Source organism: Salvelinus alpinus, chromosome 24 (assembly GCF_045679555.1).
Source record: "Salvelinus alpinus chromosome 24, SLU_Salpinus.1, whole genome shotgun sequence".
NCBI classification, from domain to species: Eukaryota; Metazoa; Chordata; class Actinopteri; order Salmoniformes; family Salmonidae; genus Salvelinus; species Salvelinus alpinus.
The window spans coordinates 24,533,648-24,546,647 of record NC_092109.1 but is presented as its reverse complement, the minus strand read 5'-3'; the positions used below and the strand labels follow the sequence as shown (position 1 = coordinate 24,546,647).

The following is a 13,000-nucleotide window of genomic DNA, read 5'->3' as shown; positions in this document are numbered from 1 at the left end:
ATCTATTGGACATTTAAGTACCATTGAAGAAAATTCCTATCAATTGTAAAGCACATGTTCTTTGAATTGAAAACGCCTAAAACTTTTTGTAACCTGTCTCATGTTGTCTAACCCTGTGTCCTCCTATGTGTCCCCAGGCCGTGTGTCTCTGGTCAGGAACACTGTTCTGAGAGTGAAGGGGCTCCTCATGGAGGACCAGGGCCTGTACGAGTGTCGCATTTTCCTGTTGGACCAAACCACAGACGAGACCCACAATGGAACCTGGACCCTACTGTCTGTAACTGGTGAGAGGAGGGGCTGGTGATGGGGAGGGGCTGGTTAGAGGAGGGGCTGGTGAGAGGAGGGGCTGGTGATGGGGAGGGGCTGGTGAGAGGAGGGGCTGGTGATGGGGAGGGGCTGGTGATGGGGAGGGGCTGGTGAGAGGAGGGGCTGGTGGTTGGGGAGGGGCTGGTGAGAGGAGGGGCTGGTGAGAGGAGGGACAGGTGATGTGGAGGGGCTGGTGAGAGGGGCTGGTGATGGGGAGGGGCTGGAAATGGGGAGGGGCTGGTGGTGGGGAGGGGCTGGTGGTGGGGAGGGGCTGGTGATGGGGAGGGGCTGGTGAGAGGAGGGGGATGATGGGGAGGGGCTGGTGAGAGGAGGGGCTGGTGAGAGGAGGGGCTGGTGGTTGGGGAGGGGCTGGTGAGACGAGGGGCTGGTGATGGGGAGGGGCTGGTGAGAGGAGGGGCTGGTGAGAGGAGGGGCTGGTGAGAGAAGGGGCTGGTGAGAGGAGGGGCTGGTGAGAGGAGGGGCTGGTGATGGGGAGGGGCTGGTGAGAGGAGGGGCTGGTGAGAGGAGGGGCTGGTGAGAGGAGGGGCTGGTGAGAGGGGGTGGTGAGAGGAGGGGCTGGTGATGGGGAGGGGCTGGTGAGAGGAGGGGTTGGTGAGAGGAGGGGCTGGTGAGAGGAGGGGCTGGTGAGAGGAGGGGCTGGTGAGAGGGGGTGGTGAGAGGAGGGGCTGGTGATGGGGAGGGGCTGGTGAGAGGAGGGGTTGGTGAGAGGAGGGGCTGGTGAGAGGAGGGGCTGATGATGGGGAGGGGTTGGTGAGAGGAGGGGCTGGTGAGAGGAGGGGCTGGTGAGAGGAGGGGCTGGTGAGAGGAGGGGCTGGTGATGGGGAGGGGCTGGTGATGGGGAGGGGCTGGTGAGAGGAGGGGCTGGTGATGGGGAGGGGCTGGTGATGGGGAGGGGCTGGTGAGAGGAGGGGCTGGTGAGAGGAGGGGCTGGTGATGGGGAGGGGAATGGAGCCCTATTATCCTCATCCTTCCTATCCTACACACACACACCCTCTATCTCTCTCTGTTCTCTCTCTCTCTCTACACACACACTCCCTCTATCTCTCTATGTTCTCTCTCTCTCTCTACACACACTCCCTCTATCTCTCTCTGTTCTCTCTCTCTCTCTCTACACACACACTCCCTCTATCTCTCTCTGTTCTCTCTCTCTCTCTACACACACACACCCTCTATCTCTCTCTGTTCTCTCTCTCTCTCTACACACACACTCCCTCTATCTCTCTCTGTTCTCTCTCTCTCTCTACACACACTCCCTCTATCTCTCTCTGTTCTCTCTCTCTCTCTCTACACACACACTCCCTCTATCTCTCTCTGTTCTCTCTCTCTCTCTACACACACACTCCCTCTATCTCTCTCTGTTCTCTCTCTCTCTCTACACACACACTCCCTCGATCTCTCTTTGTTCTCTCTCTCTCTCTACACACACACACCCTCTATCTCTCTCTGTTCTCTCTCTCTCTCTACACACACACTCCCTCTATCTCTCTATGTTCTCTCTCTCTCTCTACACACACTCCCTCTATCTCTCTCTGTTCTCTCTCTCTCTCTCTACACACACACTCCCTCTATCTCTCTCTGTTCTCTCTCTCTCTCTACACACACACACCCTCTATCTCTCTCTGTTCTCTCTCTCTCTCTACACACACACTCCCTCTATCTCTCTCTGTTCTCTCTCTCTCGCTACACACACACACCCTCTATCTCTCTCTGTCCTCTCTCTCTCTCTACACACACACACCCTCTATCTCTCTCTGTTCTCTCTCTCTCTCTACACACACTCCCTCTAACTCTCTCTGACCTTTCTCTCTACACACACACACTCCCTCTATCTCTCTCTGACCTCTCTCTCTACACACACACCCTCTATCTCTCTCTGTTCTCTCTCTCTCTCTACACACACTCCCTCTAACGCTCTCTGACCTTTCTCTCTACACACACACACTCCCTCTATCTCTCTCTGACCTCTCTCTCTACACACACTCCCTCTATCTCTCTCTGTTCTCTCTCTCTCTCTACACACACTCCCTCTATCTCTCTCTGACCTCTCTCTCTCTCTACACACACTCCCTCTATCTATCTCTGTTCTCTCTCTCTCTCTACACACACTCCCTCTATCTCTCTCTGACCTTTCTCTCTACACACACACACTCCCTCTATCTCTCTCTGACCTCTTTCTCTACACACACACCCTCAATCTCTCTCTGTTCTCTCTCTCTCTACACATACACCCCTTCTCTCTCTCTGTCTTTCTCTCTGTCTGTCTTTCTGTCTGTCTCTCTCAATTCAATTCAAGGGGCTTTATGGGAACATATGTTAACATTGCCAAAGCAAGTGAAGTAGATAATTTACAAAAGTGAAATAAACAATACAAATTAACAGTAAACATTACACACAGAAGTTCCAAAAGAATAAAGAAATTACAAATGTCATATTATGTATATATATATATATACACCTTATATATATATATATACAGTGTTGTAACGATGTGCAAGTGATTAAAGTACAAAAGGGAAAATAAATAAACATAAATATAGGTTGTATTTCAAATGGTGTTTGTTCTTCACTGGTTGCCCTTTTCTTGCGGCAACAGGTCACACATCTTGCTGCTGTGATGTCACACTGTGGTATTTTACCCAGTAGATATGTGAGTTTATCAAAATCAGGTTCGTTTTCAAATTCTTTGTGTATCTGTGTAATCTGAGGGAAGTATGTGTCTCTAATATGGTCATACATTTGGCAGGAGGTTAGGACATGCAGCTCAGTTTCCACCTCATTTTGTGGGCAGTGTGCACATAGCCTGTCTTCTCTTGAGAGCCAGGTCTGCCTACGGCGGCCTTTCTCAATAGCAAGGCTATGCTCACTGAGTCTGTTGATAGTCAACGTTTTCCTTAAGTTTGTGTCAGTACCAGTGGTCAGGTATTCTGCCACTGTGTACTTTCTGTTTAGGGCCAAATAGCATTCTAGTTTGCTCTGTTTTTTGTAAATTTCTTCCATTGTGTCAAGTAATTATCTTTTTGTTTTCTCATGATTTGGTTGGGTCTAATTGTGTTGCTGTCCTCCTAGGGCTCTGTGGGGTTTGTTTGTGTTTGTGAACAGAGCCCCAGGACCCGCTTGCTTAGGGGACTCTTCTCCAGGTTCATCTCTCTGTAGGTGATTGCTTTGTAATGCAAGGTTTGGGAATCGCTTACTTTTAGGTGGTTGTAGAATTTAACGTCTCTTTTCTGGATTTTGATAATTAGCGGGTATCGGCCTAATTCTGCTCTGCGTGCATTATTTGGTGTTTTACATTGTACACAGAGGATATTTTTGTCTCAATTTGGTGTTTGTCCCATTTTGTGAATTCTTGGTTGGTGAGCAGACCTCAGACCTCACAACCATAAAGAGCAATGGGTTCTATAATTGAATCAAGTATTTTTTGCCAGATCCTAATTGGTTTGTCGAATTTTATGTTCCTTTTGATGGCATAGAATGCCCTTCTTGCCTTGTCTCTTTGATCGTTCACAGCTTTGTGGAAGTTACCTCTGGCACTGATGTTTAGGCCAAGGTATGTATAGTTTTGTGTGTACTCTAGGGCAATGGTGTCTAGATGGAATTTGTATTTGTGGTCCTGGCGACTGGACCTTTTTTGGAACACCGTTCTTTTGGTCTTACTGAGATTTACTGTCAGGGCCCAGGTCTGGCAGAATCTATCTCTCTCTGACTTCTCTACACACACTCCCTCTATCTCTCTCTGACCTCTCTCTCTACACTCACACTCCCTCTATCTCTCTCTGACCTGTCTCTCTATGCACACTCCCTCTATCTCTCTCTGACCTGTCTCTCTACACTCACACTCCCTCTATCTCTCTCTGACCTGTCTCTCTACACACACACTCCCTCTATCTCTCTCTGACCTCTCTCGCTACACTCACACTCCCTCTATCTCTCTCTGACCTGTCTCTCTACACTCACACTCCCTCTATCTCTCTCTGACCTGTCTCTCTACACACACACTCCCTCTATCTCTCTCTGACCTGTCTCTCTACACTCACACTCACTCTATCTCTCTCTGACCTGTCTCTCTACACTCACACTCCCTCTATCTCTCTCTGACCTGTCTCTCTACACTCACACTCCCTCTATCTCTCTCTGACCTCTCTCTCTCTCAACAAAACATGACTGCTCAGACGATCACATTGCAACATCTCACTCATGCAGACACCCCACCACTCTCCTGCCACGCAGATATTTGGTGAGGTGAGCGAGGAGCAGGAGAGGAGAAAGGAGCAGGAGAGGAGAGGAGAGAGGAGCAGGAGAGGAGAGAGGAGCAGGAGAGGAGAGAGGAGCAGGAGAGGAGAGAGGAGCAGGAGAGGGGAGAGGAGCAGGAGAGGAGAGGAGAGGAGAGGGGAGAGGAGAGGGGAGAGGGGAGAGGAGAGGAGAGGAGAGGAGAGGAGAGGAGAGGGGAGAGGAGAGGAGAGGAGAGGAGAGGAGAGGAGAGGAGAGGAGAGGAGAGGAAAGGAAATGAGAGGAGAGGAGAGGAGAGGAGAGGAGCAGGAGAGGAGAGGAGCAGGAGAGGAGGAGCAGGAGAGGAGAGAGGAGGGGAGAGGAGCAGGAGAGGAGAGGAGAGAGGAGCAGGAGAGGAGAGAGGAGGGGAGAGGAGCAGGAGAGGAGCAGGAGAGGAGAGAGGAGCAGAGGCATTAGGGCAGATTAGCCAGGCACATGGCCTGTGCTGTCCCGTCAAAGACCTGCAGGTTCACATCTAAGGCCATTGTCTGATGAGGTTTAAGACTCCTTGGCAGGCGCACAGTGTCAGGGAGAGCTTTACTCATTCACTGGAGGACTGTACATTAGATGATCGGCCTCTAAGTGATGTTTGCGTACCCCAGTTCAATAGCCTTTAGCCCATTTGACTTTAAACCGGGTCAAACCTGCTGATTCAGCTTTGTTGTTTATGAGACCTTCAGCTTTACAATCTGTTTAGCGCTCTCTCTGGAAAAGGGATTGACGTTGTTGTCTTGACTGTCTTTGTTGTTTTTCTGTAGCTCCTCCTATTTTCACCAAGACCCCTCCCCCTGTCCTGGAGGCTCTAGTGGGGAATTCTCTCTCTCTAGCCTGTGTTGCTCGTGGCAACCCACCACCCACTATAACCTGGGCTAAAGATGGTACTCTGATTGGAGGAGACAAAGTTGAGGTGAGGAGTCATGGTTCAGTCTTCATGGCTAAACAAAAAAATATATAAAAAGTTAATTTCACCACTACAATCCCACATTGCAATCTCTCTCGCTCTCAATGCAAACTTTATTGTCCCTGCAGGGAAATTCATTGCTCTCTCGCTCTCGCTCTCTGTCTCTCTCTCTGTATCTCAGCTGCTGAGTGGGAAGTTGTCTCTCAGAGCAGTGAGCACGGAGGCCGGAGGACGGTATGAATGTCTTGCCACCAACACAGAGGGCAATGTGACTCATGTTACAAAGCTGAAGGTCAAAGGTCAGTCTCTGTCTGTTTGTTTATGAGTTTCCTGTCTACAGTTTCCCCCTGGGTCATACTAGGAGAATAGACAAATCTAGCAGCATACTCTGTCCTTATTTTCTCCCAATCTTAGTCACTGGAATCCCCACCGGTACACAGTGAGCCATACAATCTCCCATCACTTTGTCTAGTATTACCCAAATCCTCTGTTGAGTGTAGTGAGGCATTAGCGTCATCTAGTGGTGAATGGGAGTTCTTGCATTACAGGTGAATCAGGATTTATGTTGTGTTCTTTCTGTGGATGTTTTTCCTCATGAATCTCACTTATGTAATACAATATGCTCCATTTATTTTAAGTCATGCTATGTTTATGCCCAATGACGTCAATATGACCAGGATATGCCGTTTAGCTTTGGCATTGACACCTGTTTGTATTATAGTAAGGCTTTGATTTCTGGCTGTAGTAACTTTTTCGAAGCCTTATGTAAGCCCGTAAAACAGACCTTCAAGCAAATCCTCTAAACATTTATCTCAATCAGCCATAATCTCCCAACATGAAAAATGTTGCTGTGTCATGCTGTGTGGTAGTGTTGCTCACACCAGATAACTGATTGGATTTGAGATATCTTGCTAATCTGCCATGTCCTGCGAAGTTTGATCAAGGAAAGAAATCCCTTATCTGTTTATTTCGTCTCAAACAGGTCCTCCAGTTATTGTTATCCCCCCGAATAACACGGCCCTCAACATGACCCCGAATGCCCTGCTGCGGTGCCAGGCCGTGGCTGATCCCCCCCAACATGACCTACAGTATGTGTGGCAGACCAAGGGGGAGAACGTCCATGGTGTATTTTGTCACGGTTTCTTCATATTGGATTTGTCTGTTTACATGGGATTTAGCGTTTGTTATGATGTTTCTAATGTGGCGTTTGCTTTATTTGAATGTCCTTCATGGGTTGTGTGTCTGAATGTTTACGTTTTGCTTTGTTGTTAGGCCTCTAAAGTCCCGGGTGAAGATCATGGTGGACGGCACCCTCCTCATCACCCGCATCACCCCAGACGATTCTGGGAACTATACCTGCATGCCCACCAATGGGCTGTTAACTCCGCCTACTGCTTCCGCCAGTCTCACTGTGAGACGTAAGTGTCTATGTGCTGATGTCTTCATCTCTAATCTTCAGTCCCCCACGTAATTATACAAATCCTTCCTATCCATCTATCAATCCATCCATCCATCATTTCATTTGTTTCCTTTCTTCCTCGCAGACCCTGCCCAGGCTCTCCTGATGCCTCAGCAGACGTATCTCCCCACAGGCCTGGGGGGTCTGGTCTCCTGCCCTGTGAGAGCCCAGCCCCTCCTGCTCCGTGTTGATTGGACCAAGGATGGACAGCCACTGGATCTGGCCATGGTAGAGAGATCAACCTTATATCTACTCATATCTTCCATTTCCATAAGGAATCAATATGCCATGTAGGCCTAGTGCTCAGAAGAGAATATGTTCCCATTCAAGAGAGATATATGAACATTAAGTTGAATTGAAAAACTGTTGAGAAGTTCTCTGACCTCTCACTGTTTTATCCAATCAGTACCCAGGATGGACGCTGACGTCTGAAGGCTCGGTGTTCATGGCAACTGTCAATGATGATGCAACAGGGGTGTACAAGTGCACCCCCTACAACAGCTTCGGGACCATGGGCCAATCAGGGCCCACGACAGTCATCCTACAGGTCAGGGTGCACACACTATTTTCTAGCACTTTATTAGTGAAATTACCCTTTATTTATCCTCCAAATGATGTGGTAAAATGGTAATTACACAATAATAACTTTAGAAATATTGCTTTGTTTCTTAGAAAATGAACTAGAATTCCCCATTTTTACCACTTTGTTTCCTTGTAAATTGCAAGTAAATAACAACTTTGTGAAGACAGCACTTTAAAATAAAGTGCTACCCAATTATCTGCCTCTTTCAGTCCAAAGAGGGAGCTCATATCTGAGACAAGTAAGGACTTTTAGAAAATATATTTAGATTATCTTTTTTTCTCTCTTCTACTTGTCAGTCTGTGACATGAATTGAGTTCAATGTGGCCTGATTACAATAGCTGCTGTATGGCAAGGTTAATTGTGGCGCTAATCCTTTTGTGAATAGGTTGTAAATAGGTGAAGATGAGGTTAATCTTGACTAAAGCTAAAGGTAATCTACTGTTTCACTCGCTTTCTCTAATTGTGATAAAGTCCTTGTCTAAATGACATGGCTGGTTGTTTTGTTCCAACCCGCAGGACCCCCCGTCACTCAACGTGTCTCCCCGAAAGGAGTATCGAGAGGAGGTGGGTAGGACGCTTGTTATCCCCTGCCAGACCACTGGAGAGCCAGCCCCTACTGTAACCTGGAGCAAGGTGAGTGCATTTCAATACGCTCCGCAGCAAATTACTGTACTCCTCTGACTACTTGAGTCAACAAGCACGTACACAGGCCTGGCAACCTGTGAATAAGATAGTAGGAACTGTGGACATGCCCTGGAGCAGAAATAGCTATTATTTAACACACACATGCAAGAAAGAACATATACACACTCACACTCGCACACACCTTTCTCGACAAACAGGGACAAACAAACTCTTCACTGACTGCAGTTCAGCAATCAGCCCAGCTTGTGTGTCCGGTCTCCTCTCTGTCGTCCCTGTCTGTAGGTTGCACCTGCCACACTCTCTCAGTACTCTGTAGCAGCCAACGGCTCCCTGCTGCTGCTTCCTCTCAGTAAAGACCACCAGGGGGTGTGGGAGTGCAGTGTTACCAACCGCGTGGGCACTGTCAAATCCAGCACTCTCATCTCAGCGCTGGGTGAGTGGGACAGACAGACTGACAGACATCTAAGTCATCTTTATTAATGTAGCTAATATGTATTCATGGCATTATGGAACCTCACCAGTGTATTACGAATCCGTGTTGAATAAGGATGCAACTCTTATTTCAATTTCTATTCTCCCTCTTCTTCCTTCTCACTCCCTCTCTCTTTCTTCTCCTTCTCTCTCTGTGTGTCAGGCACCAGTCCCCATGCTGCCACCCTGGTGTCTGTGTTTCCAGGGGTCAAGCAGGCCAATGTGTCCTGGGAACCAGGCTTTGATGGGGGATACCCCCAGAAATTCACTGTCTGGTGAGTTGTCTACTCTTCTTGTCTCTGTTCTGTCTCCCTCTCTTCTCTGTCTGGTGAGTCGTCTACTCTTCTAGTCTCTGTTCTGTCTCCCTCTGTGTAACCATAGCAGCAACATATTAATATACTGTATTGAACGTCAGTGGAGGACAGCTCATCATCAGCAGCAGGGGTGAACAATCACAAACAGGGAAGCAGACATTGTATTGACATAGACGGGTACAGAACACAGAAATCCACAAACAGTAATTACCGATGCCAGATAGAGGAACGTTTGAAAGAGAATTCACTGGGAAAAGGATGCTGTTCAACTGTCCTTTTTCAAGCAGTTTCTTTTACAAACCCTGCCTCATCTCGTGAAAACGATTATATTATAGAATATCTATGTTGTCATTTAGATCTGTCACATGGAGCATAGAATGCATTGTGCAGTCTCTTCATCTGTTATAGTGCATAGAATTTGCACACACACACATACACACACACTAGCGCTGAATGGCAGGAACCCGGTTACTGAGATTTACCACCCAAAACCACTCCCTTTTCCCGTGATTAATAACTAAGAGAAACCGGTAAATTATAATAAATTATTTATATCAACAGCATGATGTGAAATGGAACTGTTCAATTATATGCAATGTCTAAATGTAATTTCTCTTTGCTTATTTGAGCTGTTCTTGCCATAATATGGACTTGGACTTTTACCAAATAGGGCTATCTTCTGTATACCACTCCTACCTTGTCAGAACACAACTGATTGGCTCAAACGTATTAAGAAGGAAAGAAATTCCACAAATGAACTTTTAACAAGGCACACCTGTTATTTGAAATGCATTCCAGGTGACTACCTCATGAAGCTGGTTGAGATAATTGTACAAAGCTGTCATCAAGGCAAAGGGTGGCTACTTTGAAGAATCTAAAATATATTTTGATTTGTTTAACACTTTCTTGTTTTCTACATGATTCCATATGTGTTATTTCATAGCTTTGATGTCTTCACTATTATTCTGAAATGTAGAAAATAGTAAAAAATAATGAAATACCCTTGAATGAGTAGGTGTCCCAAAACATTTGACTGGTACTGTATATATATTATTACTTGCAACTGCATAGTTTTAAAACAGCCTATCACTCGAATATCGTTGCTTTAAATTAGAGCATGCGCGAGCAGTCTTTCTATCTCTCTCCATCAATTCCCTTCAAATTGCATCCAAAATAGATCCTCCTGTTTAAGATTGATATATATACAGTATATATAGGGCCTAGCCTACCTCTTCCAGGTAATAAATGCAATGCAGTATTAGCCTTATATTTAACTAATTAATGATAGGTTATACATAATAAGCTTCTAACTCATAGCCTCTGTCTCTTGCTCAATATGTACCTGTGCTCCGCTGGACTCTCCTTAAAAAACACCCCTTAGCTCTTCGAGTCCCATGCAGGACAAGCCTAGGACAGCTTGCTGGACTTTTTTGTTGTTGTTGCATTTCTTATACCAATATTCTAAGAGGGACAAAGGCTCTAGTTTGCTGAATGTTACATACAGCAGCCAATAGATCTCAAGGGTAGTTTGAAAGAAGAACGAACGCTCGATGGCGTTAGGCTAAAGCAGTTATTTATTCAGACCTAAAGCCATTCAATCTCCGTGGAGAGAAGTGAAAGCCTTCTGCATCTAATTCTAGTCTAATTTGATTGATGACGATAAGGACAACAAAATATATTTCATTTAACTATTGAAAGCGAGGAAGGAAAGAAGGAACATAGCAACAAATAGCTAAAGAGGAGGTAGGAAAATGACATTAAGATAAATATTAATAACATTTTAGCCAACGCTCATATCTAAAGCAATACATTTTCATACTTTCTTCGTACTGGCCCTCCGTGGGAATCGAACCCACAACCCTGGCGTTGCAAGCACCATGCTCTACCAACTGAGCCTCATGGGATCTTATGAAAGGTAGGCCTACATATGCTTCAGCCTACTAATTATAAAAATAGGCCTTATTATATTCGAAAAATAAAATAAAATTCTCTAGACTATATCCTACTTGTAACTTTGTAGGCCGCATGTGCTGCACCAGAATCGCATGTTCTCTCAGTTTTAACATGGGTTGAACAAGGTACGTAATTCCAGTCCATATAATACAGTATAATACAATACAGTACAGTAATACAGTTATTATTAGCCTACTGGAGCTAGTTTCATTTATTTACCCAAGAGAGCATATAGCTAGCTACATCAATGGGCTTTTATGTTTTTCTGTTGGGCGTGATGTGCAGTAGCCTATATATCATATACTGTACTGTAGGCTATTGGATAACAGCACAATCATTTGGGCTTGGGATCATAAAATGTCTTTAATATAGGTCTCATAAAATGTCTTTAATATAGGTCTCATAAAATGTATTATATATATGGTTCATCAGGCTTGTATTTTCGATCAAAGCTCTAATCAAATCCAGATATAGGTCTATGTACATGCTTGTAGTGAAATGCTTGTGCTTCTAGTTCCGACAGTGCAGTAATATCTAGCAAATAAATCTAACAATGCCCCAACAACTACTTAATACACACAAATCTAAAGGGATGGAATAAGAATATGTACATGTAAATATTTTGATGAGCGATGGCCGAGCGTCATAGGCAAGATGCAATAGATGGTATAAGATCAGTATATACATATGCACACACAGGCTGTCTCTATTTTCTCTTCATTTTTTTAATTCTATTTTTTCTTTCTCTCGCTCCCTTTTCTTTTTCTTTTTTCTTTCTCTCTCCATTCACTCCCCCTCTCCTTCTCTCTCCGCAGGTTGAAGCAGATGTCTGTGGGTGACAGTGGGGAGAAACAGGAGTGGCTCTCTGTGCCCGTGCCCTCCTCCTCTGGCTCCAGTCTGCAGGTGACGGGGCTGGTCCCTGACACAGAGTACCAGTTCAGTGTCCTGCCACACAACAAAGTGGGCACTGGGCCTTTCAGTGAGATCGCCACCATCCGAACTCTGAGTCAGTACCCGTTGTGTTGAGAGCCTGAATGACATTGTCTACTCAAGGCTGCATGCCTGGAGAATTAGGCATTTTCTTTTTTTTTCAAAGTAGGGGTATTTCTTTCTAAGGCTGTTCTGCTTTACACCATCAGATACACTCCCAAGGAGAGCGAAACTAGAACCGCCCACATCGCTGTCAGCCAATCAGAGCTTGGCAGGTATTGTCCTGCAATGGTCTCCTGTGGCTCAGTTCCCGCCCATCACTGGATTTGTCCTCCAATCTCGCGCAGAGCAAGAGGAGTGGTTCAATCTAGACGAGGACATCAGTGCCAATAGAACTGTGATGATCGTTCCAGGTCTGCGCAAGGTAACCGCCAGTCCCTGTTAGTCACTCCCTCTGAGACCAATCAACGGATATCATCCCCTCCTTTAGCTGCCTTAGAGACATTTATATTGGTTATGAAAATCAAATTGAGCTTTATTTAAATAGCACATTTCAGACATGTAATGCAACACAATGTGCTTCACAGGAAAAAACTAATAAAAACAATGAAAATAAAAACTGAAAAATGTACAATAAAAACTGAACCCTCTAAAAGCACCCTAAGGAAAGCAAAGCTAAAAAGGTGTGTTTTAATAAGATCTATTTTAAATATGTCCACAGTTTCGGCCCCCCTCAGGTTCTCTGGCAGGCTATTCCAGAGGCAGTGGGCATAGTAACTAAAGGCTGCCTCTCCATGCCTCTTGGTTCTAGGCTTTGGGATAGTTAAACGGCCAGTACCAGAGGACCTGAGGGACCTACTGGGTACATAACTTAAAAGCATGTCTGACATTTATTGTGGTGTACAATCGTGGATTGATTTAAAAACCAATAGAAGAATCTTAAAATGTATTCACAGGCAGCCAGTGCAGAGACCTTAAAACTGGTGTTAAAAGTGCTATCTAAAACCTAAAATGGTTCTTTGGCTGCCCTCATAGGAGAAACCTTTGAAGAACCATTTTTAGGTCGAACATTTCTGGGGCCAGGTAGAACCCTTTTGGGATCCGTGAAGAACACTTTCCACCAAGGGTTCAACATGGAACCCAAAAGGGTT

The 13,000-nt window shown here is 45.7% G+C and overlaps 2 protein-coding genes across 2 annotated transcripts; one reads left to right on the top strand and one right to left on the bottom strand.

Annotated features, from left to right (window-relative positions):
* Positions 1-318: 318 nt before the first annotated feature.
* Positions 319-1,293, bottom strand: LOC139551855 (uncharacterized). The gene has a single exon (XM_071363210.1). It carries the CDS (start codon positions 1,291-1,293, stop codon positions 319-321), a length of 975 nt encoding a protein of 324 aa, XP_071219311.1.
* Positions 1,294-6,520: 5,227 nt separating this feature from the next.
* On the top strand, positions 6,521-12,294 carry LOC139551854 (protein turtle homolog A-like). Its single transcript, XM_071363209.1, has 9 exons — positions 6,521-6,582; positions 6,767-6,912; positions 7,039-7,181; positions 7,360-7,500; positions 8,023-8,169; positions 8,464-8,614; positions 8,816-8,927; positions 11,735-11,925; positions 12,059-12,294. The coding sequence occupies exons 1-9, from the start codon at positions 6,521-6,523 to the stop codon at positions 12,292-12,294; spliced, it is 1,329 nt and encodes a 442-aa protein (XP_071219310.1).
* The last annotated feature ends 706 nt before the right edge of the window (positions 12,295-13,000 follow it).

What these genes read in the sequence shown, in the direction of transcription:
- LOC139551855 (XM_071363210.1), bottom strand. Translation starts at nt 1,293, where the DNA reads ATGAGGATAATAGGGCTCCATTCCCCTCCCCATCACCAGCCCCTCCTC.
- LOC139551854 (XM_071363209.1), top strand. Translation starts at nt 6,521, where the DNA reads ATGACCCCGAATGCCCTGCTGCGGTGCCAGGCCGTGGCTGATCCCCCC. An exon ending in CCCCCCCAACATGACCTACA is followed by an intron (nt 6,583 to 6,766) that starts GTATGTGTGGCA and finishes CTTTGTTGTTAG; the next exon opens with GCCTCTAAAGTCCCGGGTGA. An exon ending in CCACGACAGTCATCCTACAG is followed by an intron (nt 7,501 to 8,022) that starts GTCAGGGTGCAC and finishes TTGTCTAAATGA; the next exon opens with CATGGCTGGTTGTTTTGTTC.